This window comes from Fusarium redolens (assembly GCF_020744475.1).
Source record: "Fusarium redolens strain MPI-CAGE-AT-0023 chromosome Unknown BKA55scaffold_6, whole genome shotgun sequence".
Taxonomy (NCBI): domain Eukaryota; kingdom Fungi; phylum Ascomycota; class Sordariomycetes; order Hypocreales; family Nectriaceae; genus Fusarium; species Fusarium redolens.
The window spans coordinates 1,549,845-1,571,474 of record NW_025763669.1 but is presented as its reverse complement, the minus strand read 5'-3'; the positions used below and the strand labels follow the sequence as shown (position 1 = coordinate 1,571,474).

General features: G+C 48.7%; 11 protein-coding genes across 11 annotated transcripts; 5 read left to right on the top strand and 6 right to left on the bottom strand.

The window, feature by feature from the left end:
- Positions 1–146: 146 nt before the first annotated feature.
- On the top strand, positions 147–2,599 carry BKA55DRAFT_564525 (uncharacterized protein). Its single transcript, XM_046192500.1, has one exon. It carries the CDS (start codon positions 347–349, stop codon positions 2,411–2,413), a length of 2,067 nt encoding a protein of 688 aa, XP_046051181.1. The 5' UTR covers positions 147–346; the 3' UTR covers positions 2,414–2,599.
- Positions 2,600–3,180: 581 nt separating this feature from the next.
- Positions 3,181–4,504, top strand: BKA55DRAFT_508908 (uncharacterized protein; the record flags this gene model as incomplete). The annotated part of the gene is made up of 2 exons (XM_046187485.1): positions 3,181–3,754; positions 3,804–4,504. 2 exons carry the CDS (start codon positions 3,181–3,183, stop codon positions 4,502–4,504), a joined length of 1,275 nt encoding a protein of 424 aa, XP_046051180.1.
- A 146-nt stretch (positions 4,505–4,650) lies between these two features.
- On the bottom strand, positions 4,651–5,513 carry BKA55DRAFT_321708 (Mss4-like protein). Its single transcript, XM_046185688.1, has 3 exons — positions 5,250–5,513; positions 4,975–5,186; positions 4,651–4,922 (listed from the first exon to the last, which is right to left on the bottom strand). The coding sequence occupies exons 1-3, from the start codon at positions 5,365–5,367 to the stop codon at positions 4,842–4,844; spliced, it is 411 nt and encodes a 136-aa protein (XP_046051179.1). The 5' UTR covers positions 5,368–5,513; the 3' UTR covers positions 4,651–4,841.
- A 953-nt stretch (positions 5,514–6,466) lies between these two features.
- On the bottom strand, positions 6,467–8,436 carry BKA55DRAFT_592868 (uncharacterized protein; the record flags this gene model as incomplete). The annotated part of the gene is made up of 4 exons (XM_046195457.1): positions 6,467–7,119; positions 7,156–7,765; positions 7,811–7,986; positions 8,328–8,436. The coding sequence occupies 4 exons, from the start codon at positions 8,434–8,436 to the stop codon at positions 6,467–6,469; spliced, it is 1,548 nt and encodes a 515-aa protein (XP_046051178.1).
- An 855-nt stretch (positions 8,437–9,291) lies between these two features.
- On the top strand, positions 9,292–9,803 carry BKA55DRAFT_537993 (multi protein bridging factor 1-domain-containing protein; the record flags this gene model as incomplete). Its single annotated transcript, XM_046189984.1, has 2 exons — positions 9,292–9,447; positions 9,501–9,803. 2 exons carry the CDS (start codon positions 9,292–9,294, stop codon positions 9,801–9,803), a joined length of 459 nt encoding a protein of 152 aa, XP_046051177.1.
- An 822-nt stretch (positions 9,804–10,625) lies between these two features.
- Positions 10,626–11,670, bottom strand: BKA55DRAFT_537992 (coatomer epsilon subunit-domain-containing protein; the record flags this gene model as incomplete). The annotated part of the gene is made up of 4 exons (XM_046189983.1): positions 10,626–10,734; positions 10,791–11,029; positions 11,077–11,219; positions 11,277–11,670. 4 exons carry the CDS (start codon positions 11,668–11,670, stop codon positions 10,626–10,628), a joined length of 885 nt encoding a protein of 294 aa, XP_046051176.1.
- A 113-nt stretch (positions 11,671–11,783) lies between these two features.
- Positions 11,784–13,109, top strand: BKA55DRAFT_564517 (40s ribosomal protein L44e). The gene is made up of 3 exons (XM_046192499.1): positions 11,784–12,066; positions 12,423–12,700; positions 12,755–13,109. The coding sequence occupies exons 1-3, from the start codon at positions 12,064–12,066 to the stop codon at positions 12,792–12,794; spliced, it is 321 nt and encodes a 106-aa protein (XP_046051175.1). The 5' UTR covers positions 11,784–12,063; the 3' UTR covers positions 12,795–13,109.
- Positions 13,110–13,131: 22 nt separating this feature from the next.
- Positions 13,132–15,370, bottom strand: BKA55DRAFT_508611 (ureidoglycolate hydrolase-domain-containing protein; the record flags this gene model as incomplete). The annotated part of the gene is given in 5 exon segments (XM_046187451.1): positions 13,132–13,742; positions 13,794–14,037; positions 14,087–14,211; positions 14,227–14,308; positions 14,645–15,370. The coding sequence occupies 5 exon segments, from the start codon at positions 15,368–15,370 to the stop codon at positions 13,132–13,134; spliced, it is 1,788 nt and encodes a 595-aa protein (XP_046051174.1).
- A 245-nt stretch (positions 15,371–15,615) lies between these two features.
- On the bottom strand, positions 15,616–17,776 carry BKA55DRAFT_322197 (uncharacterized protein). The gene is made up of 4 exons (XM_046185690.1): positions 17,526–17,776; positions 16,645–17,453; positions 16,409–16,596; positions 15,616–16,359 (listed from the first exon to the last, which is right to left on the bottom strand). The coding sequence occupies exons 1-4, from the start codon at positions 17,566–17,568 to the stop codon at positions 15,996–15,998; spliced, it is 1,404 nt and encodes a 467-aa protein (XP_046051173.1). The 5' UTR covers positions 17,569–17,776; the 3' UTR covers positions 15,616–15,995.
- An 846-nt stretch (positions 17,777–18,622) lies between these two features.
- On the bottom strand, positions 18,623–19,576 carry BKA55DRAFT_537988 (PLC-like phosphodiesterase; the record flags this gene model as incomplete). Its single annotated transcript, XM_046189982.1, has 3 exons — positions 18,623–18,682; positions 18,734–19,023; positions 19,075–19,576. 3 exons carry the CDS (start codon positions 19,574–19,576, stop codon positions 18,623–18,625), a joined length of 852 nt encoding a protein of 283 aa, XP_046051172.1.
- An 869-nt stretch (positions 19,577–20,445) lies between these two features.
- Positions 20,446–21,575, top strand: BKA55DRAFT_508777 (uncharacterized protein; the record flags this gene model as incomplete). Its single annotated transcript, XM_046187467.1, has 2 exons — positions 20,446–20,490; positions 20,541–21,575. The coding sequence occupies 2 exons, from the start codon at positions 20,446–20,448 to the stop codon at positions 21,573–21,575; spliced, it is 1,080 nt and encodes a 359-aa protein (XP_046051171.1).
- Positions 21,576–21,630: the final 55 nt, after the last annotated feature.

The window sequence follows — 21,630 nt, the reverse complement described above, 5'->3', positions numbered from 1 at the left end:
GCCATAACGGAGATTTTGATTGTTGAGTTGCTTAAGGTTCACTTTTCATTGGCATCGGGAAACGCGACAGTCGCATTCAAACGCGTTAAAGTTATGGCCCAATTAACACCTGGGCCACGGGGCAATAATCCATAATGCACTGCCGTCGAGTCTCACCGCCCAGCCCTTGACCCGCTAAACGCAGTCAATGGGGCAGAAAAATAATTCAGCGGGGCAAATATTGAAACTTTCTACTGAAGGGATTCTTGAACGAATTCAACTACAACCTGCAGTGCAGCAGGCAGGACAAACGCAAACGAAAAATTTAGGAAAATTCTTGTCGAGCGATTTATAGCCACGTTATGCAATGCTTACTCCTACACAACTAAGGGTTGTTGCTCTAAATCGTCCATTGGCAAGGCTTCATCCCGCTACCAGGAGTTTCGCCCCCATCTTTGTTCGCGCAAAAGGTCTCTCAGCCATTATCCGAGGTGCGATCAGGTCTGAACGAATTCAAAAAGGCCCAGACAGCAGCGCCAAACATGATACCGGTCGACGAAAAGTTGGAGGAGGGCGCCTCACTCGTGTCAAAGAGCCCCCCCGTCGAGACGAGTTTTTCGAAAAGTTCAGTGCAAGAGCCATTGACTCCGGCTTGAAAACAAGTGGCACACGAAATTGGCGTCAGGAACAGAAGCTGAAGAAGAAGTTAAGGAAAAAAGAGGAGGAAAAGAAGGCACGAGAAGAGAGAGAAGAGCTAGGCATAGGCCGCCGAACCAGAAGGAGGCGATTTGCTGATCCTGAAAACGAATTTGGAAATCGCAGCTTCGTACACCGAATGAAATATGGCGATCTCAAAGAGGTGGCCGATAATCTGAACATAAAGCAACCTGTCCGGCCGCGATCATTCCGTGAAGACAAAAAGGAGCGAGCGTTTGGGTCCAGGGATGGGGATGATGATATTGCACGAGACGAGCGACCTGGGCCATCGAACGAGAGGTTCGAAAAATCAAATCAGCAATTCAATCGTTCAGAACGACGTCCTGAAGATCCACAACAAAGTTTTGGTCGGTTCGACCGTCAAGATCGTCAGTCAAATCTCTCAGGTAGGTGGTCCAATGGTCAATTTGACGGATCGCAGCAGCGATTTGATCGTTCAGAGCGTAGCGACTTTCGCCATGACAACGCTCGAGAAGACCGACGGAATGACCAGGGAGACGATTCTGTCGATATTAAGCGTGGAAAGAAGAAAGAGATGATGGCCATGACCCTCAAATACACGACCGCTGCTTCACAGTTCCTATACGGCCGATCAGTTGTCAAGGCAGCACTGGAGCAGAACCGACGAAAGTTATATAACCTCTACATCCACGCCAATGAAAACCGAAAATATAACAAGGATACTGTTACCTTGACACGAATGGCGAAGAAACTCAACGTCTCCATAACAATCGTGCCTCCTGAAGAGCAACGGATCATGGATAAGATGAGCATGGGACGACCTCATAATGGCTTCGTGCTTGAAGCCTCCCCTCTACCTCAAATCCCCATCAAGTCTCTCGGCAAGTTAGAGGAGAGTCCTGGTCGCCTGGGCTTTCACGTGGACCTTGATCACCAAACCAAGGAAGAGGCAACGATCAATGGCACCGACACTTTTATTCGACGATCCAATGATGTGATGCCCAAGCCCTTTGTCCTGCTGCTCAATGAGATTGTCGACCCGGGGAACCTGGGTGGTATCATCCGCACTGCTAGCTATCTCGGGGTTGACGCTGTCGGCATCACGAATCGAGGGTCTTCCGCACTCACACCGGTTGTTCTCAAGTCCGCCGCCGGTGCAGTGGAGGAAGTTTCGCTATTCGCGGTGGATGATCCTGTGACGTTCATCCAAGACTCCCAGAAAGCTGGCTGGAAATCATACGCTGCGGTGGCGCCGCCTGATCGCAAGCTTGTTCGAAAGCATGGGAGCAAGTTCATGTCAACAGACACGATTGAGGCACAAAGCCCACTAAACGAACATCCCTGTCTACTAATTCTTGGTAATGAGGGCTATGGATTATCGAAATCTATCAAGGTTGCTGCCAACTATGAGCTATCAGTGCCTCGGTTTGTCCAAGGAAGCTGTGTGGATAGTTTGAACGTCAGTGTTGCGGCAGGCCTCTTGTGTCATTCCTTTGTCAAGGAACCTGTGGTTGTTGCACCAGAGCCGGTTGAGCCCTTGGCCAATCTGGCAGAGTCGCAGGCCAATTCTGACGAAGTAGAGAGCAGGACCATAGCAACGGAGACTGGGGCGAAGCTCATTGAAGCTGAAAGTGAAAATTCCTCTGAAGAAAAGACGACTGGTGGGGAACCTGAAGAAGTCGATGCTGCTACAGAAGCAGAGCAAAAGCAGCCTGACGATCAAAAGCTCAAGGAATCTGACGATTTGGTGTTCTAAGAACATTGAACTGGGCCTAAGTGCCGCGACTGTAATAACTTATGTACAACACGATGCTATGGGTGGCGCTTGGGTGTTAGGCATTGGGGGCATAGAAATCATGTACCATCACGATGTATACTAGACGAAACACATAGGAAAGGACAACGATATCTACCAAGCAATTACAGAGAACTTGCTCGATCATTGGTTGTTAGAGGACGCCTCATAAGGTTAGCTTGTGAGACCCTGCATGACGTTGCACGCCACGCTGCCCGCCATCATGACTCCTCCTCGTACAAACTTTTCTTAATTTCTCTCCTTCATACGTGTAAACTACCAGAGCTATGATCTATTCGTAGGATTCCTGGGCCTCACTATAACTTAACCGAGTGCTGGAGCACGCAATTGGATCTGTCAAGCTAGCGATAGAGCCACCTTGTGGCCCCATCATACCTTCACCCACCCGGCTCCCAGCCACCCAATTAATTGTTTACAAGCCACCTAAAAAGGCTGAGTTGTCATTGTCATACCCATCGGCAGCATCATACCCTGTCTCGTTCAACGGGTATCTTATAATCTGAACAATAGCCAAGTGACATTTCCTGACGTTCTTGAATCTGTGTCTAACGACGGCATTTGGCTCGTACTGTGTGGCGGTGTAAACATTCATAATACCCATCACACATTTATTTCACCGCCGTCACTTGAAATTCTATGAGCCCAACGAGAATTGAACGCAAGACAATTTGAGAACCTGAGCTCTCCAGCTTACTCAGTATACGGCAATGCGATCCATATCGGCTTTTCTGTTGTGTCTCGCCTCATTGCTTCCTCCTCAAACCTACGCTGAATCATGTTCACCAATAGCTATCAGAAAAGTCGCCCCTGGTTCGCACGATAAGCTCCTTCGGGAGCATCTCGCATTCGCACCACTGCACGTTCTTACTCCGCGCGAAGCTGCCGCTGCTGCCATATCATTTCTTGACGAGCAAGATGACGAACTTCTGAGCCTCAATGGCACAGAGCGCTTCTACCGTCCAGCGTTTGCCCCTCATAGTGAAGAGTCTCACGAGAGCCTGCTGCGCCGAGCCGCAGAGGCATTGGCGTTGCTGCAGAGGAGGTCGTCTTGTCCCAAGGGGATGAACAGCTGCTCTGACATTGACTCCGAAGTCAAGTGCTGTCAGGAGGGGACGTATTGTGTGAATGTTGGAAATACTGTGGCGGGAGGCATCGCGTGCTGTCCTGACGGTGCGTCTTGTGGTGGAGGTGTTGGGGCGTGTCCTGATGGAGCTACGAGCTGCTCTGCAGAGCTTGGCGGAGGGTGTTGTATTCCGGGATATGTTTGCCAAGGGCTGGGCTGTGAGTGAATACCTGCAATGCTTCGCAAACCAATATTGACTATAATCAGGCGTCCCAAGTGCTGTTGCTACGCAGACGAGAACCGCAACTCAAGATCAAACGACAGTCCTCACAACTTCTGAGGAACCCACAGTCGAGCCTACTACCAAAACAGAACCAGAGGTTGAGACAACTGCAGAGCCTACAACGGCTTCCGAAGCTGGAACCACAGCCGAGACTGAAACTGAAACCGAGTCTGGCACAGAAGATAGTACTGAGACCGCGACTCCTACAGCTACAGGCTCAGCCACTGGCATCGCTCCCTACCGCCCAACTGGCACCTCGGTAACATCAAGCGACGATGGAGAGACCCAAACAGGCTGCCCCACGGGCTTCTACGGCTGTCTCGCCACTCACGGCGGCGGATGTTGTCGAACAGGTCGAAACTGTGATGTTCACGATTGCCCTGCTCCTTCGACAACTATCGTCTCAGACGGCGCAACTGTCGTCGTCCTTGCAACCGATGCTCCACCTGCTCCAGGACCCTCATCAACTTGCGCAGATGGCTGGTTCCTCTGTGGTCGAGATGCCGGCCCTGTGGCTGGATGCTGTCCAGATGGATATGACTGCGGCACGGCGAGTTGCTTCACGGCACAGGCCAGTGAAACCGGCCGTGTACAGAAGGAGTTTCCTAAAGCCGATGCAGCCAGCTATGAGAAGCCCGCTATCACAGTGGTGATGATGGTGATGCTGTGTATTGCGCTTGTATGAGGGTGTAGACTATAATGATCTAATGTCGGATGAGTTCTGGGTGGATGAAAAAGCATTTATGTAAATTTGATCGCTGTTAGATTATCTAGAGAATGAATTATTAAATATACTCAACAACCACATCAATCCATGTTTTACAACTTGTATCATGGCATCGAGTGCTGCGGCACAACTGTGCTCTAGACTGGTAAACCCGTGATGAATTCCAGTACCAAAGGATATAATGGGAAGAGAAGGTGCTAAGAAATTTGTATTTTTCTGAACTATTTGCAGGCATGTAGCCTTTCTTTACAACTCGCTAACTCCTCATTATCATATCCTTCCAATGTTCTGTTCTTTACTCGGGCATGTGGGAGAAGGGCTTAGCAAGGTGCTCCTGACAGAAGGGCAGCTTGCTGACGGTCCAGATCTCAGTATCCTATGGTCAATGTTAGTCACCATTAGCATCGACATGGGCCAGTTGCACTTACCGGCTTCAAGTTCTTCTTGATCTCGGTGTCGAGAGTACCGGCCTTGAGCGCAATGATCTCAGGAGCAGCATCGGGGTCGTGGGCGATGGGAGAGCCGCACTCGGAACAGAAGAGACGGTGGACAATGTTGCCGGAAGAGCCCTTACTGCCAGAGTAAGTCTTGACGGGGCCGCTGATGGTGAGCTTGTCCTTCTTGACAACAGCCACGAGAGCTAAAGTAAGAGATGTTAGCCTGACCTATTTAATCATCATTGGCTCGTGGAGCTGAGGCGTACAGTAGGTAGAACCACTCTGGCGCTGGCAATCGTCACAGTGATCGTAGCCAACCAGAAGAGGCTCGTCGTCAACCTTGTAGGTGACGGCTTTGCAAAGGCAGTGTCCAGAGAGAGGCATTGTAATTGTTCGAGAGTGTGTTGACAAGTTATTGTACGAAGTCGAGAATTGATGTCTGAGCTAAAAGGCACCCTCTAGAACGGGGGACAGAGAGCTTTTAATGCTTGAGCGAAGCTCTCGAAAGCTCCATGAGGGGCCATAGCGGGGTAAAGGGAAATCCCGAACTCTTGTCAGTGATGGGGAGTGTTTGGAGTAACGGTACAGTATGATGAACGAGGACCGGGAACTTGGTGGTGGGGGGGTGATTGGATGACGTTGAAGATGATCTTCAGGTTAAAGGATGCGTTGTCGAACTAGGAACGACGGGCGTAAACTGGAGCTGCATGTTTCGATCATTTGTGTTGAGCTTCATGTTGGTAACAAGGCATGGCATGAGAGCTAGCCTGTTGAGAGGCGTTGCATCCTTCGCATGTTAGTCTGATTTTGGTCTGACACTTCCAAATACCCGGATTCTCTAAACAGGCCATCGTTCAATTCCAGATCCTCAGTCCGTTAAAATACGGTTACCGATAGGCAGCGGTGTCCCATTGGTGAGTCGCATCGTCAGCCTTAGTTCGTCGGGCGCCCCTGGTACTTTTACCAAGTGCTGTGTGACGTTGACAGAGATATTTGTCATTCTTCATTGAGTAGTCTCGATGGAGACGAAGCACGAAGCCCCGCTTCATGCGTATAGTATTTGGAATTGAGACAATTTGAAATATACCGAGTGTATGCAGGGGCTGTGGGTACTGTATAGTTGGAGTTGCAATGACAGTCTGGCAGCAGATTACTGTCGGTCAAGCAATTCCTAAAGCTTTGAGAAGCTCTCGATTTCAAATTCGAGGCAGCAAGCTCAGTGACAGCTTGATCAGAATGATGATAAGAATCGCGGGGCAGTGGAGAGCTCAACGCCTGGGACTTGATAGTTCGTGGTGCTGATTGGTCAGCTCAAACAATCTCAAATCGTCGTCGGTTTATAGCCTGTTTTGAATCGTCCCAAACGTATCAATATCAGTTGTGCCGAATGTATGTTGGAGGCAGGACGTTAACCTGTGAACGATATGGCGCGGTCATAAGGGATGGGCGCTTCCCGTGCTTCTGTCCACCAAAAGAATGATTATCATGAGAAGCCCAAAATGGCCTGCGTGATGAGCAACGCTAGCACCCATGAGGCGCCCACTCTTCCTATGAACTCCATCATGCCAAGTAGCCCGACACTTCTCATAGCAATGCGATCAGCCACAAAGAGGCGAACAACAGACCTCAAATACGCGTTTTTGAGTTCGGTATCCACTTGTTCAAGAACAAAGGCGTCCATTGATGACATTCGAAACTCCCGGATATCAATGCCTTTCACTGAGGACGAATGTCCATTGGTAGAAGTCAATGGTCTCTCGACCTTATCTGGTCGGCGTCTTAGGTTTTTGATGAGCTGAAAGTGCATGTAATCAAGCAGATTGTAAGCATGAATAGGTGGGGAACCCTTCTTCAAAAAGACCTTTGTCAGCTGTTCCGGCTTGTCAGTCCAAATGGTACAGCTTTCAGCCATCTCGCAGAAGATGGCCTCAGAATCATGTGCATAGTAAACGAAGCGTGAATAGAAAAGCGGCGTCAACACTTTGAGCTTGATCTCGCAAGTAGAGTCTCCGGGGTCGTATGTTGAGGGTGAGATGAATGTCTCTTCCGAAGCTTCAGCAACTCCCCCGGGCATGTATCGGATAATGACCGGGGCGGTTGACTGTTGGGCAAGATACTCCAAGTATTCACGAAATACTTGTTCGAGAATTTTCTCGATCCCATTTGCCTAACGTCCTATGCTGTCCTTGAGAGGTTCAGGTCGATACCAGAAATGAATATTATGCTTGAAGAAGAGGATGGCTGATTGCATCATGAATCGAGGAAGGATAGTCAGAACCGAACATAGCCAGCTGGAAATGAAACCGACCCTTCCTAATATGCTCATTCTGTAGGGATTAATAGCTTCGCCTTCAGATAGCAATTTTGCAACAAGTTTCGGCTGGTCCTTTGACGACGAGAGAGTGATAGAGATATCAAGTCCTCGAAATCCTTGCATTCCAGGCTCGAGGGGATCTTTCACAAGTATAGAGTATGACCCCTTTCGCGAGTTGAAAGGCGAAACATGAAATCTCTTTCGCCATGATGTTTTTATTTGAGCGCGCTGAAGAACTTGGTCGTTATGGGTCATATCCTGAATATGTTCTTCTTCTTGTTTCTGTAATTCTCCCACGAGAAGATAGGGGTGCCTCTCCCCGAAGACATTGTTTATCTCCAGAATGATTGCCTCAAGGACCTTATCTGATGAGTAAAGGAACCAGCAGCTTACCGGGTTAAAGTGAAAGCCTGAAAGTTGTGCCGCAGTCAAAAGATAAGCATACGGATATCGCGAGGCATCAATACCCTACGCTTGTCAGTCTGACTTCGACTGTAAGGGAGCGCAGCAAACCTCAGGCTCCAGATATGCCTCCAATTTTCCGCGCAAGCCATTGTCCGACTGTTTGCATTGTAGGTGATCAGCAGGACAAACATCGAACAAGGCTCTCAATCCGAACAAGTGTGTGAACCAAGACCATGGGCCGTGGATATTTGCAAATAGAATACCACTGGCATTATCCGAGACCCCTATCGGGATGCAAACCACGAGGTATGGATAAGAAAAAGAATGCTTCTTGGGATAAAATCTATGATGAGTTATGCGACTAGGAATCAGCAGTGGATGAGGAGTACTAGTCGAGGGATTGACCTTGCGAGGAAAAGTCCATCTTGAGACATAACAACCAACTAGAAATGTTGCGCCTATACCAAAGGCGACATCCGTGATGTACCTTGATTTGATGTGGCTTACAAGCGAGGCCATCACAGAAGCATGTTTCCAAGCAACAAAGCCTAGGGTAAGTAAAATATCGAGTCTCTTTGCAAGAGCAAAATATACCCAAGCTGTAGTCAAGATGGTAAAAACATACCACCATCTCTTCGAGAGTCGATCAACAAAGTCTGCAACGAGGACGGCCAATAGAAGCGGCGAGCCCTCAGACAAGCCGTCCATAGGCAAGCCAAGGGTCGGTCATGCATCTGTCGAAAAAGCCGTGAAGATGAACCTCCCCCAGCCTAACGGGATGGGAGTGACACAGGAGAAGAAGAGATAAAGGAGGACCCGAGCACCAAGATTTAAAGGTCTTTGTTTCAATATCTATTAAGCAAGTCCGAGGTTAAAAGTTGTCCATCAAGGTACCGTAGTTGGCTTTACGGGATGGACACTTCATCTACCACTGAGCGGCTGAGCCTCCAAGGATCAATCTGCCATTAGTCATCAACCTAGGAGCGATAGAATCTTTACGTGTAGTGTAAGATGAAAGAGCACGAGAGCACGTCACCTCGTCAAGCACGTCTGGGTCCCGCTTCATCGTCATTGAGTCTTTTCACTCAGAGAGTCAGGCCGGACCCGTCTGCCTGTGTATTATCAGCACCGGCATAGGCGTCTCCGTGCCCCGTCTCAACCCTTGCAAAAAAGGGTCCGATCCAGAAAGTCTAGCACCTTCTATGGGCTGCGAAGAGGCGACACATGAGCCACCAGTGGCGGTGCGAGTGAAAATTAACACGTCTGGCCACACTGTTATCTCCAGGGCTTGGTAACCAAATCCGAGGCAGCCTTACCGCTGGGATAACAAGGCGCATGCAAAGAGAGGCCACCAATGCACGGTGCCAATTATAGTCCCCCGCCGATTGACTCAGTGACCCAAGTCCAAGTCTAAACCCCTCCGTCCATTCCATCACTTTCCCCATAAATTCTTTGTCGCCCAGAACTTCAGCTTGATCTATATTCCATTCTTACTCTCAACAAACAACACTTCTTCCACATCGTCGCATCGAGTCAAATCTCGCTCTAGAGCACACATCTTCTGTTCGACAAAACTTCATATCTTCAAAATGGATGACTGGGATACCACCACCAAGATCGGTAGCCGCACACGTGGCTCCGGCGCTGCCCAGCGAGAGACTGTTGTTCGAGGAAAGGCTGCTCTGAACGCTGCCCAACGAGCTGGCGGTCTTACTACCGAGAAGAAGTACTCTTCTGCCAATGCCGTACGTACAGCATGTCTATCATCTCTCTGTAGCACACACTAACTATTTTGCAGGGTTCTGCACCAGAGGGTCAGCGTATGACAAAGGTTGATCGATCCGACGACATCATTAAGCCCAACACCATCGGCAAGACTGTTGGCGATGTCATCTCCAAGGCTCGCCAGCAAGTTGAGCCTAAGATGACCCAGAAGGATCTTGCTACCCGATGCAACACCACCCAGGCTATCGTCGCCGACTTCGAGCGAGGCACTGCCGCCCCCGATCAGAAGGTGCTCGGCGCCATGGAGCGAGTGCTCAATGTCAAGTTGCGAGGCAGCGACATTGGCGCTCCCAAGTTCCCCAACAAGAAGAAATGAGCAATTACGTCCAATGCTTAGACAAAAGAATTTAAGAGGGCTTCAGAGCCGAGTTGAGCGTTAGCGAATGATGATGACATCTTGGTTGGGAAATTCGGGAGTTTCGTGTGAGCCGTCACGATGCTTTATGACATGGGTACATGAGACTTGTTCTCTTTTTATCACGGGGTTTAGGATTGACGGTGACGGAAAGAATTGACTCCTTTTATGATATGGATGTTCTAGTTTCTGAACTTTTGAGCGAGCTAATACGCCTGCTCACCCAAATAAATTATCCCCTCGTGCAATCTCAGGCTGTTACAGCAGCACATCCTGTTTCTTGGGTGCGACGAACTGAGCTGAATCTAACAATATGGACTACTAGTCGGTATCCCTACTAGTGTCTCGTGACGACATCATGGACGATAATGCTTTTGAGATTCAGCAACTCAGAGAACAATCAACAGTCGTTAGCTACATTGGTCGGCACTTTGTTTACACGGTAAATGGACGAATCGGCGGCCTATCTTGACAAAATTGGTTTTCGGAAGGTATGTCAGATCTTGCGAGAACAGCTTATCCCATATGCAGAATATCCTTAGCTCAGAAGGTTTAAGAATTACAAGCCCGCACATAAGTGGTTGTCCGTTCCCTTGCCAGGTTTGAGTTTAATTCTTCTGCAGTCAAAAGTCTTGATATGTTTTCATGATCCTGGCCTTCTCTGTGACTCGGACGTACTGTCGCCTTACGTACAAGATCTCAATAACCATTGCCAAGGAGGTCCAATCGTCTATTAATAATGCGCCCGCCATTAATTTTAGCAATTCATACGCATAGTCTAAATCATGCCGACACCTTGGGGCTGTATTTTGTGGCAGCTTTATCAAACAAGGCGCTCTTCTCCTCCAAGTCGGCTAAGAATTGATGGTCAGGCTTGACGCTCTTCAGTTTCCTAGCAAATATGAGTATAAACTTGCTTAAAGATGGAGATCGGATAATGGGACTGACTGTGTGAATTCATCGGACTGGTTGCCGGAGATAACATTGAGAACGAGCAGATTCGCAATCGCGTCGGCGTTGTTAGCGTCCTTCTCCAGGGCCTGTTCGAGAGCAGCCTGGGCTTCTTCTGTTCGGCCGAGGTGCAGTTCGCAGACAGCTTGCGAAACAAGACTTCGAACTGATGAGGTCGAGGGAGCTTGGGCGAGCTCTTCAAAGACGTAGAAGGCCTGCTGGTACTTCTCACCACCCTACACCGTCTTAGTGAATGTATTTCCCATACCTATTGAACACTTACCACTCTTAATCCAACCCACGACTCGGCCAGGTTGACCAAGAGACTATCTTGAGCCCATCGCCTTGCGGCAGAGACTTCCTTGAGTGCGAGGTCGGTTCGGTTTTGCTGCAGGTGAATCTGGACGATAAGGGAGACAGCATCGACTGAATAATAGCGGTCAGCGGCATTCTAAGCATGATTCGACCTCTAGGTGAGCTTACGGCTTCCCTGATGTTGAGTGAGAAGAGAAAGTGCCTCCTCAGATTTTCCAGCAGCTTGGAGAACCGTTCCTCCGATAACCTGTACCGTTGTGTTGTCGGCAGCTGAAGAGGCCAGCTTCTCGATCGTCTGGACCGCAGAATCGGCCTTACCCAAGTTGAATTCAGCAAGAGCACCCAGGGCCTGGAGCTCAGGTTCAGACTCGCCCTTCACGTCATCGAGAACATCTTCTGCCTGTCCAAGAGCCAATCGAGCTCGGAGGACGAGAATGCGCGCGGGCAGGGCGTTGTCAGGGGAGAAGGAAGAGGTATCAAAGTCGATAACTTCCTGATACTGGCCTTGATGGAAATGGTTGTGAATATTGATCAATTCGCCTTCGGCCGAGTAGGGATCCATTTTGATTAACGCTTTTGTATCGTCTCCTGTATGTGACTAACTGTTGTCCCTGAAAACGTCCCTTGAGAACACCTAGGATGCGCATAGGATCCCAATGGAATGGTGGGGCCGGTCGTAGTCTGTCCTTTCCACTTCCATCTCATCGTGGGGTGAGCTCCACGGTACGTACCTTCACCTTCGCCTCACCGGGATGAGGCGTTAACCACGATTGCCCAATATCTCAGGCGCTCAACTGTGGCTGACACAAGCGAGTGCCACACCGCCCGAATGGGGCTAGGTAGGGTCGGCTGCCCACAAAGTGAGAATTCACCCAAAACCTCCCAATTTTAGCCAGTCTTTGGAACTTGCATCACCAAACACACCCAAAGAACGGCACCGTACATCGTCGTCAAAATGGTACGTCGCTGCAGCCCAAAGCCTCATTACCAGCATCAACAATAGCATCATCGTATTGTTAAGGATGCAATGCCGTTTTCTCGAGCCATTCGACCACCCGCGCACTATGACAGTCACTGGGAGAAAGTGGGATGAATTTTCGGAGCAACCTGAAGGGACACGAACTCGAAACGATCACGCCCAACCTCGAACCGACGATACTCGAAGGCGTCACTTGTTGCGCCTTTGAAGCCCTTTCCGACGATTCGATCTTTTCTCTCAAACTGTCTCGTGGGCGTGCGACTCGATATGCTGAGATCTGGCAGAGGTCTTGATACTCGAACATCACCAGATAGCTAACATTCTGGCTCCTACAGGTCAACATTCCCAAGACCCGCAACACCTACTGCAAGGGCAAGGAGTGCCGCAAGCACACCCAGCACAAGGTCACCCAGTACAAGGCTGGCAAGGCCTCTCTGTTCGCCCAGGGTAAGCGACGATACGACCGCAAGCAGTCCGGTTATGGTGGTCAGACCAAGCCTGTCTTCCACAAGAAGGCCAAGACCACCAAGAAGGTTGTTCTGCGATTGGAGTGTGTCAAGTGCAAGACCAAGCTCCAGCTGGCGCTGAAGCGATGCAAGCACTTCGAGCTTGGGTACGTGATCTCTTGGCTCCACAGACTCTACAATATGCTGACATTAAAAAAAAGTGGTGACAAGAAGACGAAGGGTGCTGCTCTGGTGTTCTAAGTGCTTTGTGTTTGGGGTCTCAGGGTCACCATTTCTATGCTTACCTCGGCGGCATTTGGGCATCATGGATGGACACAGGCGAAAGGAGGTACACGCCCTCGATTTGAGGCATGTTTCATAGGGAACGAATGAAAAAAAACTCTCTGTGTTGCACCAACACGACTTTTCTAAAGCAAAGCACGAGAAAATGCCTTTATGGTGATGAACAAAATTTAAGGGTTGAGTCATTACCCCTCAACGTCAAGCAGGATAGGGCCCGTGAGTCATGGTCATGGTTGAGAAAGCTTCAAAACAGCAAGGATGTATCGGTCTATAGGTCTAATGCTCTGATGCTATTCTAAAATCCTTCCCCCAGCATTATAGTCTTGCCGCCTCCATACCAGAGTGTGCCATTTCGTGCATCCAGTCCTCTCTCATGACCGATTAGCCACTCGCCGGCATTATACTCGGAGTCTGGATTATCCCAGACCTCCTTCTCTAGCCATGCATTGACCTCATCAATAGCCTGAACCCAGGCTGCCCTCTTCTCTGGCGTGTCATGGTCATCGTGGTTCAGATAGCGTCCAAGCGTGATGTGTGCACTGGGGACTTGATATCTTGATCCAACAACCACACCACTCTCCTGCACCTTGTCGTACACATCGCGACGTAGATGATGATATGTGTAGTCGTCTCCCTGTATGACCCCCTCTGTGACAACAGGTTCGGTGAGAGGAGGGGAGAGTGTTGCTTCACCTGACGCAGGGAGGAACGAGAGGGCAAAAGCAGACAAATCATAAGAAACCATAGGCTTAACAAGGCGAGACCTGTGATGATATGGGTAGTTCACAATGTCAGGGATAGCTGGCCTCAGAGTCGATACGAAAGCAGCAATCTCCTGGGGTGTTTTGGAGAATGCAACCTCGAGGGTTGTCAGATGCATCCTATGCGAGGGCATAAGCCAGACGCCTTTTTAATTGTTAGCATCTGTTGTTTGACTCTAGAATTGAATCCCCTCACTAGGTGCGGCCTTCTTGAGTAACTCATTGACCTTGGAGGCTAATCGGATAACGTGGTCTGGGGGTCTGGCCCAGATGACCAAACAGTTCCTATTGTCACGGAAGCCCGGCTCCACAGTCGGGTCTTCAAGCCGCAGGAGTGTCTGGTCAATGACCAGTTCCTTGAAGTCAGAGGACAAAAACTTCTCCACCTGTTGGCCATTTCTCTTTGTCCGATGGACAGAGTACAAAGTTTGGATCTCAGCCTGACATCGTGAGCTTGGGAACAGCAAGTTCGAATAAAAAGCCACTTACAGGTTCGTTGTTGCAGGCCTTGATGAGGGCGTTGTATGGGTTCTCGCCTGGCTCAAGTTGGATTCCAGAGAGATCCTCCAGCTTGTTGCGAGCCTCGGCAGCTTCAAATCGGGCTACCATTTTGGCTCAGGATACAACACAGCTTGTTGCAACTGTCAACTGATTTGCAATGTTCCCCCCAGATTCTACAAAGACGATAGATTGATTGACGAATGGCCCTGACTAGTTATAAGAACAGTTTAAAAGTCCTCGCCTTATGATAGGAATGCACGATGACTAAGCTTTTGGCAACGTGGTGTTGTCTATGGATATGAGAACTATTCTTGTCATTTTCGTATTATTGCTGTCATTATATTGGCCAACCTGAGCTTGTTCAATTCAAGATTAGCTGAAACGGTAAAGCCTAGGGTTTTAATATCGTAACATGTAGTCCTCGAGTAAACGAAGCATATATTTTAAATTGCATGCCCAACTATTTGTACTCAGCCACCGTCTGGTTACGCATTGTGTGATCCTCAAATATCGCGTGTCTTGGTCTGGCTACAGTCTGGCGGTAACTCTTCCGCCTCGCGGGACGCGCACTTTAATGTCAGGTTCCTTGGAGTCTTGCCCCTCGAATGTGACGATCTGACAGTCTTGGATATCAACCCCAGAGGAGAACTGAATAACCAGGAAATCCAACGTTGTCTCCTTCTTACCGAGAGCTACCATTGGAGCGTGCCATGTCCCAGCCGCATAAGTCACAGCTTGGCGGTCTGTTGCTACAAACGCACGCAACCCCTTCAGATCAGGGAGACCTCTACCGGGTAGACCCTCTCCACTTGGTACAGGTAGACCATCATCTTGGGGAGATGGGGGCAGCGATGGGGCCACGATGATCAAGTAGCTTGAAGCGGTAGAGGCCAAGGGAGCAAAAGTTTGAGAAGTGAATGGGTGTCGTTCAAGAATGTTGACGGCAAACTCGTTCTGTGAAGCATCATCGCTTGCAGGTGCCAAAGTTCTCGCTTCGCAGACGAATTGGCTCATGATCAATCGGCTATTGCTGCTAGGAGCCTGTGAGAGGAGATCCTGAGGCTTGCTGACATCGGCATAGCGAATTGCTGTTCCTTGATTGGCAGTGGTGCCGTTGTACGGGAGTGAACCACCTTCAGATGCGTGTTTTGATGGAAGAAGACTTGGTCGTGGGTTGGAGACAACATCTCCAAATGGTGCGAATTCCTCTTGTGTCAGGGGAGTGGCCCTAATCCGAAGACTCAAGTTTTCGACGTTGACTTTGACTGACATGGTTGCCGTTTGAGGAGTGTTATTGTGACTTGATGTTGGGAGAGGGAACTGTTTGCTGTCGTTGAGTTAATTTTCAGACGAAGATGAGTTGAGGTACGGCATCGCGATCCGAGGTCGGTAATGCATCAGCCCAACTACAGCACAACGCAACGCACCCACTCCAAGTGTGACGAAAGACACCACTTCTTTGAAAAGTAACTACTGGGTTCCCCTCAAGAAATGAAGCTTGATGTACCATTACTGCAAGTGCTACAAATAACTTCCAAGCTACCCTAAACCTCCGTACATAGTGAAGATTCCGAGGATAAACAACTGTGGTCCTTTTATAAAACTCACATCGAGGCCATTCAACTACGTACAGTACGAATTTAAGTTACTGATTGACCTTGCTTACATTCTTGGGCGAAAACTTTGTATTAGACCGAGTTGGTAAATCCGTTGCTGTTTAATCCCACTTGACCTTGAAGCAATGTGTCGTTTATATCCCATGGTTTCAGGTCAGGCCGACATAGACAACAGGTCACGGTCTCACTCTTTACTACCAACATTTCGATCACACATATTCTCTTTATTGCCTGAAAGCTAACATAAACACCAACTCCAGTACCCAAACTCAAACTGTTCATCAAAACTCCCTCGGTCGCTGCTCACGTCCCAGATTCAAATCTGCATCGTCATCCTTGTCATTTGATTGCCACGGGGATGGCGATCGCAATGCAGGTGACATTTGGCCAAGCCCAGCCTGGTTTGATGGCGGTTGATAGCCTGGCGGAGGATCGGATGGATAGCCCATGTGTTGGGGAGGAGGCTCTCGCCATGGCGGTGCACTGTATTGCTGAGGGCCGGCGAGACCCGGGCCACGAGGACCAAGACGGCGCTTGTCCATGTATCGGCGGCCATATATCAAGATGAGGCTGCTTATGCAGATGAAGATGATGAGAAGAGCGAGGAGCATGCCAAATTTTCGGTTCAGAGCAAAAGTGAAGCCGCTGATGAAGGTTAGCACTGGGCAACAAATGTATGAATGTGACAACTTACAGGAATGCGTTCAAAGTGCCTAGGAATAGAATAATACGGCCAACCCAAAGATGAAACTTGCCATACTTGGTCGGGGCCTGTGTTCTCCTGTATTGAGTATGGTGCATTACTCCCAATCCAAATTGCCCAAGCAATAAGCCCGTGACGACGAATCCAATAATTTGGTGAGGATCATCAAAACTTCGAGACTGTGATATTCGTAAGTGACAGGTCCAGATCCATCAGGATGGACTTACTCTTTGATAATAGAAACTGTTCGCAATACCAATACCAAACCCCGCAAAAACACCAAGAGTCGCAATGGACTGGTTCAGAGCATGCCACTTGACCCAGCCTCCAGACCTCAGCAGAACAACGCCAACTGGCATAAGGAATATGATTGATAAGACCATAAAGACTCCGTGAAGCGGTGATGCCCAGTTTGGCTTGGCCTTCGTCGCGTAAATAAGCTCGGATCCAACATCTTTTGTTGAATCGCTAAGAGATGGTAGCTCGGATTTTCCGTGTGTTCGTTTGATGTCGAGTGAGAAAGTGCCGTATCCTGCATGATACTTCAAAGGTGCGTCCGTATCGTCACTGTAGTAGTCCTCCTTTGGTCCAAAAGCGAATACGGCCTTGCTGTTGTGATCGTATACATCGAGGTACCCCTTCTGTCCACCATGCGATGGCCAACTACGACATCCACTCTTGCAGCGAATTGTGGCTACCATGTGATCGTCGATAATACCTGTGGTATTAAGAATTTCGTAATCCATCTCATCCCAATAATAGGGCTCGTAATGGCCGTAGGCGAGTCGCGGGGAGAATGTAACATTGTTGGTGGTTCGGCTCTTGTATAACATGAGGAATAGGGCTCCGGGCATATCCTCGCTTCCAAGGCCAACAGCGCCCCATGATCGATTCTTCTTGACGCGGAGACTAAAGTAGACTTCGGTGTTGGTGTTCTCGCCAATATCAATCGCAAAGGCTACGTCTCCATCTGGGGAAACAAAGGTGGATTGGCCGCCTTCATCTTTGTCTTTGGCAAAAGTGACTGGAAACAGGGCTGCGAAAGAAGATTGTCAGCAGCAATAACGAAAGAGAAAAAGTTCTCTTCCAGAAGAGAGGGCAAACCTACCTGCTGTCGCAGCCAGGGCATGCCCGAGCTTGCGAAGCAACATTGTATGGGTCTGAAGATGTGGGGGAGATATAGAATGATGGGGGAGAGAAAACAAATGAAGGTGAAGAGGGAGAAAGAAAGCCAAAGATACCAAATGAAATCACAAATTGGATGCTAAATTGAGTATTTGCTAAGGCTGGTAGGAAGATCAGGGAGACATAGCCGGAAAAGGAGGCGCGCCACTAAGATGAGGTGTAGACCGTAGAGGGGACGGCAAATGGGTTACCCCAATAGGTAGATGAAGAATGGATGTGATATTGCAGGCTCGATCAGGAAAGTTAAGTCTGTTCCATCTTGTCTAGGCTGTAGTCTACATAGGCCTGGCCAAGATACTCATCTACATCACAAGCAAAAGCCCAAGTGATTCAGATTCCGCATTCCGTTCTGTGAAAAGGGGTTCTTTGACGAGGGCTTTGGCATGTCTTGTCTTAGTCCTGTGCGATACATTATCACTGATCGCGTGGCTTTTCCTCAGATCATGCCGGTGTCAGCACGGAGGCAAGAGAAAAGCCTCCAGACTCGTATTCTGGGGTATTCATTACATCTTTCTTTGTTTTTGCGGGCCAAGTAAACACAATGAGGCATCCAGCCGTTGACTACCTAACAACGGTACTGGTCCAATGGATGCAATAGAGTTTGTTCAGGGGATGACCCCTGCGCTAGCCAGGTACATCACCCCTGGGTCGTCCCGCTATTCACAACTAAGGTACCTAACGAGCTACCAATCAACGACAAGTTTTTACATACCGCCTCACACCCTCGATCAACAACACAACAACACCATGCCAAAAACAACCACGATATGACGACCTCAACTGAATGGAATTATTCTAGATATGCAAAAACCCGACGCTGCTCGAATGGCAACGGGAAATTTTGCCACTAAACCAATTACGCTAGTGGCCAAGTAACTCGTCCTGCTGTGGTCGTTGGATGGTGTTGAGTGAAAATGGGTTATATGCATCTGTGGGTAGTTCGGTGGATTTACTGGAAAGTGCCTATGTGAATAACTGTTGGTGTGACCTTCGTATGCGAGATTTGTAAATGTCCAATCCTCACAAACCATTTAGAGATATTTGGACGACCATTGCCTCTCCAACGTTAACCCAATCCAACTGGGGCAGTCAGTTGAATAAAACCTTTCATGGAGTTTATGAGCCACTTACAAGAACCACATTCGGTCTCCTGCCCCAGTTGCCCTCGCAAAGGTCTACCTGTTTCTGGATAGAATCCTCTGAATTCGTCTTTGCATCGACTTGATTTGGGATTACAATGCCCAGGACCTCGTCGTTCAACATATGATTCATGATTCCCATGAGTTGAATTGGATCCCCCTTCTCGGGTTGATCCACCTCGCAGGTTGGAAACGAGGAGTCAGTTTCACCGAATGGCGTCTCCCAAAAATAGTCAAACTCATCAATTATGTAGTCGACTTTGCTCTCGTCCATGTTGTAATCTGAGGAGAGTCAGTAAACTCAAGAAACGAATACACACAACAAAAGCATACCCATAAATACAACAAGTCGAGTTCCATCGTCAAGAAGCTTTTGGAGAGTTGGCCACTCATCTCGGGAGAGCTTCTTCTTGGGTCGAAATGCAATGTCCTTCAACCCTGTACTATTGAAAGCGTCGTCGAACTTTTCGATTGGTAGGGCATCGATGTTCGTCAGCAGAATCGTCACATCCTCATCTGGGTTCTTTCCCATCCATTCTGATACCTCTTTCAGATAGCTCTGCAATGGCCCAGCATCCACTTCCCAGCAGTAAGTATGGCACGTTTGTATATTGCCATCCTTGTCTTGTGTCTGAGCCTGTAAGAATCGTACGCCTAAATCGAGTTGTTCTGCGACCGAGATATATTGGTTGTGAACTGGAAGTTCTCCAACAAAAGCGCTGTTGTGTGTGCCAACGAAAGTGATGTCCGAATATTTGCGCTTGCAAAGTTCATCATGACCATTGCATGCTGCCAAAACTGCCGTAGAAAACAGCGATATCCTTAAAAGTCGCATGGCGAGAAAACAGAAAGAGAGTGTCTGGGGAGACCGCGAGTGATAACAAAGCCACCTGAGAAAACTCAAGGCAATATAACAGTATCTTCAACTTTAAATTGCCACACTCATGCTGACTGCCAGCAAGTTGTTTCAAGCCTTTGCAGCCACGAATCATGTCAAGAGATATTACCACAAGTTGAATAATATGATCAATAGTTCGACGGTCACAACATCTATTTTCGGCACTTTCTTTATGCATCCACTCATTGTAAGGGCTGGTAGAATGGAACGATGAGATGGTTGGCTCAGAATCCCAGTCGCATAGCTCTCATCAGCCACATAGCGTTCTTTTGGAGATCCATGCAAAGAGCAGATCATGAAGTGTCGATAACATCTAATGGTGTGAATGGTAGGAAGTGATGGTTTGAGGTTTACTCAAGAGAGATGATTTGCTCTGCATCGTAGACGCTGAAACCGGGACCAACGTCGAAGCCAAGGGCTTCCAATTGATTGTGGCGGTTGTTATGCATGGAGTGAGCATAAAAGTAAAGTATTCAACAATTAATACACGATTCGGTGCTATATCAGCGAAAGTAGTATGAATAATTGAAGCTGAAGAGGGGAGTCATGGGAGCAATGACAAAGAAATGGCTTCGGCTTGTAAGACTCTAGACCCACTCTGACGCACTGGAGCTCGAAACACCAACTAACAATTGCCAGCGCGATCCTTTGCAACTTCCTTACTATGGTACAACCTGGCCACATCAAATACCAACTTGCACAGGTATTCTCAACTTGTTTTTATGACAAAAATATTCTTGTCCTTTGACACTTTCACATATAATCCCAAAACTCACTAAACATTTACCAATGATCCGCTGCCCACCATGTCTGGCTATTTGTCTATGCTAGGTTGGGCCTTTCTCCCAAATGTATGAGATCCGTTCTAAGGAACTTGCTTGACCTGCTAACCACCTCATAGCTTGCAACAGGATGGCTTCAGTCCATCTACTACGGTTTTACCATTCGCGCCGGCGACCCCAAGCCTGCCCCTGGCTCTGCCCGCTATAACTCGCATCGACGCACCATTCATATCCTCGTTGTCGCTGCCTACCTCTGCTACACAATCTTCGAAGCGGACTATGAACAGCGCCGTATATCCTCATACTATGCAGATCTTGGAGTGCCACTCGACGCTGCCGATCGCGAGATCAAGACGCGCTTCCGCCGCTTGGCTGCCATGCACCACCCAGACAAAGCAGGCAAGGACGCCGGTGATTCTGCCGCCTTTTTCATGCACCTAAAGGTTGCTAGTGATACGCTACAGGATACTGCGAAGAGATTTGCATATGAACGCTTTGGACCTGAGATTGCACGCTGGCAAAAATGCGTTACTATCAGAGACTATGTTACTCGTGGCGTCGTCTCAGGCATCCTGCCTCACTATGTTGTTGCTGCCGCATCAATTTACATTCTTGGGTTATTTGGCTATATGGAGTTTGGTAAATACTACCGGTGGCTAGTTCTGATCGCCCTTTGCGTATTCGAGCTCCATGCCGTAACACGTCCCGACTTCCCACCTTTTGTCAACGCCATCAACGCCATCCTCACCCGATTTACATCTTTGCCACCATATCTACCTTTCCAGATCATCTCTCTCGCCCGGAGACTGACGATCACTTTCTACATTGCTCTCAACCAGATAGGACCTCTCATTGCGTTTATGATCACGGGCCCAGAAAAGTCTGAGGAGGACGACGAAAAGGCTCTGAGACAAAGCCTACATCGCCTTGAAATGTTGACGAAGCAACTTGACGGAGACGCTGTACGACTGTTGGATATGGAAATGGCGCCCTTTAAGGGTGACGCTGAGGCAACGTCCAATCTACAGGGCAAGATGAGGGAGTGGCTTGTACAGAATACTATTAGAGCAGACCCTATGGTCAGAGATGCCATGGGAACGTCACTGAGGAAGAGGCGAGTTGATGCACCAGCAGGTGCAAAAGGTAACAGATAGGCAAACTTTATCAATATATGTTGTACATTTTTAATAGAGAAGATTTAAACTTTGC

What these genes read in the sequence shown, in the direction of transcription:
- BKA55DRAFT_564525 (XM_046192500.1), top strand. Translation starts at nt 347, where the DNA reads ATGCTTACTCCTACACAACTAAGGGTTGTTGCTCTAAATCGTCCATTG.
- BKA55DRAFT_321708 (XM_046185688.1), bottom strand. Translation starts at nt 5,367, where the DNA reads ATGCCTCTCTCTGGACACTGCCTTTGCAAAGCCGTCACCTACAAGGTT. An exon ending in CCAGAGTGGTTCTACCTACT is followed by an intron (nt 5,187 to 5,249) that starts GTACGCCTCAGC and finishes CTCTTACTTTAG; the next exon opens with CTCTCGTGGCTGTTGTCAAG. An exon ending in TCAAGAAGAACTTGAAGCCG is followed by an intron (nt 4,923 to 4,974) that starts GTAAGTGCAACT and finishes CATTGACCATAG; the next exon opens with GATACTGAGATCTGGACCGT.
- BKA55DRAFT_322197 (XM_046185690.1), bottom strand. Translation starts at nt 17,568, where the DNA reads ATGTTGCTTCGCAAGCTCGGGCATGCCCTGGCTGCGACAGCAG. An exon ending in TGCCCTGGCTGCGACAGCAG is followed by an intron (nt 17,454 to 17,525) that starts GTAGGTTTGCCC and finishes CTTCTTTCGCAG; the next exon opens with CCCTGTTTCCAGTCACTTTT. An exon ending in GGCACTTTGAACGCATTCCT is followed by an intron (nt 16,360 to 16,408) that starts GTAAGTTGTCAC and finishes AACCTTCATCAG; the next exon opens with CGGCTTCACTTTTGCTCTGA.
- BKA55DRAFT_564517 (XM_046192499.1), top strand. An exon ending in TGCAAGCACTTCGAGCTTGG is followed by an intron (nt 12,701 to 12,754) that starts GTACGTGATCTC and finishes ATTAAAAAAAAG; the next exon opens with TGGTGACAAGAAGACGAAGG.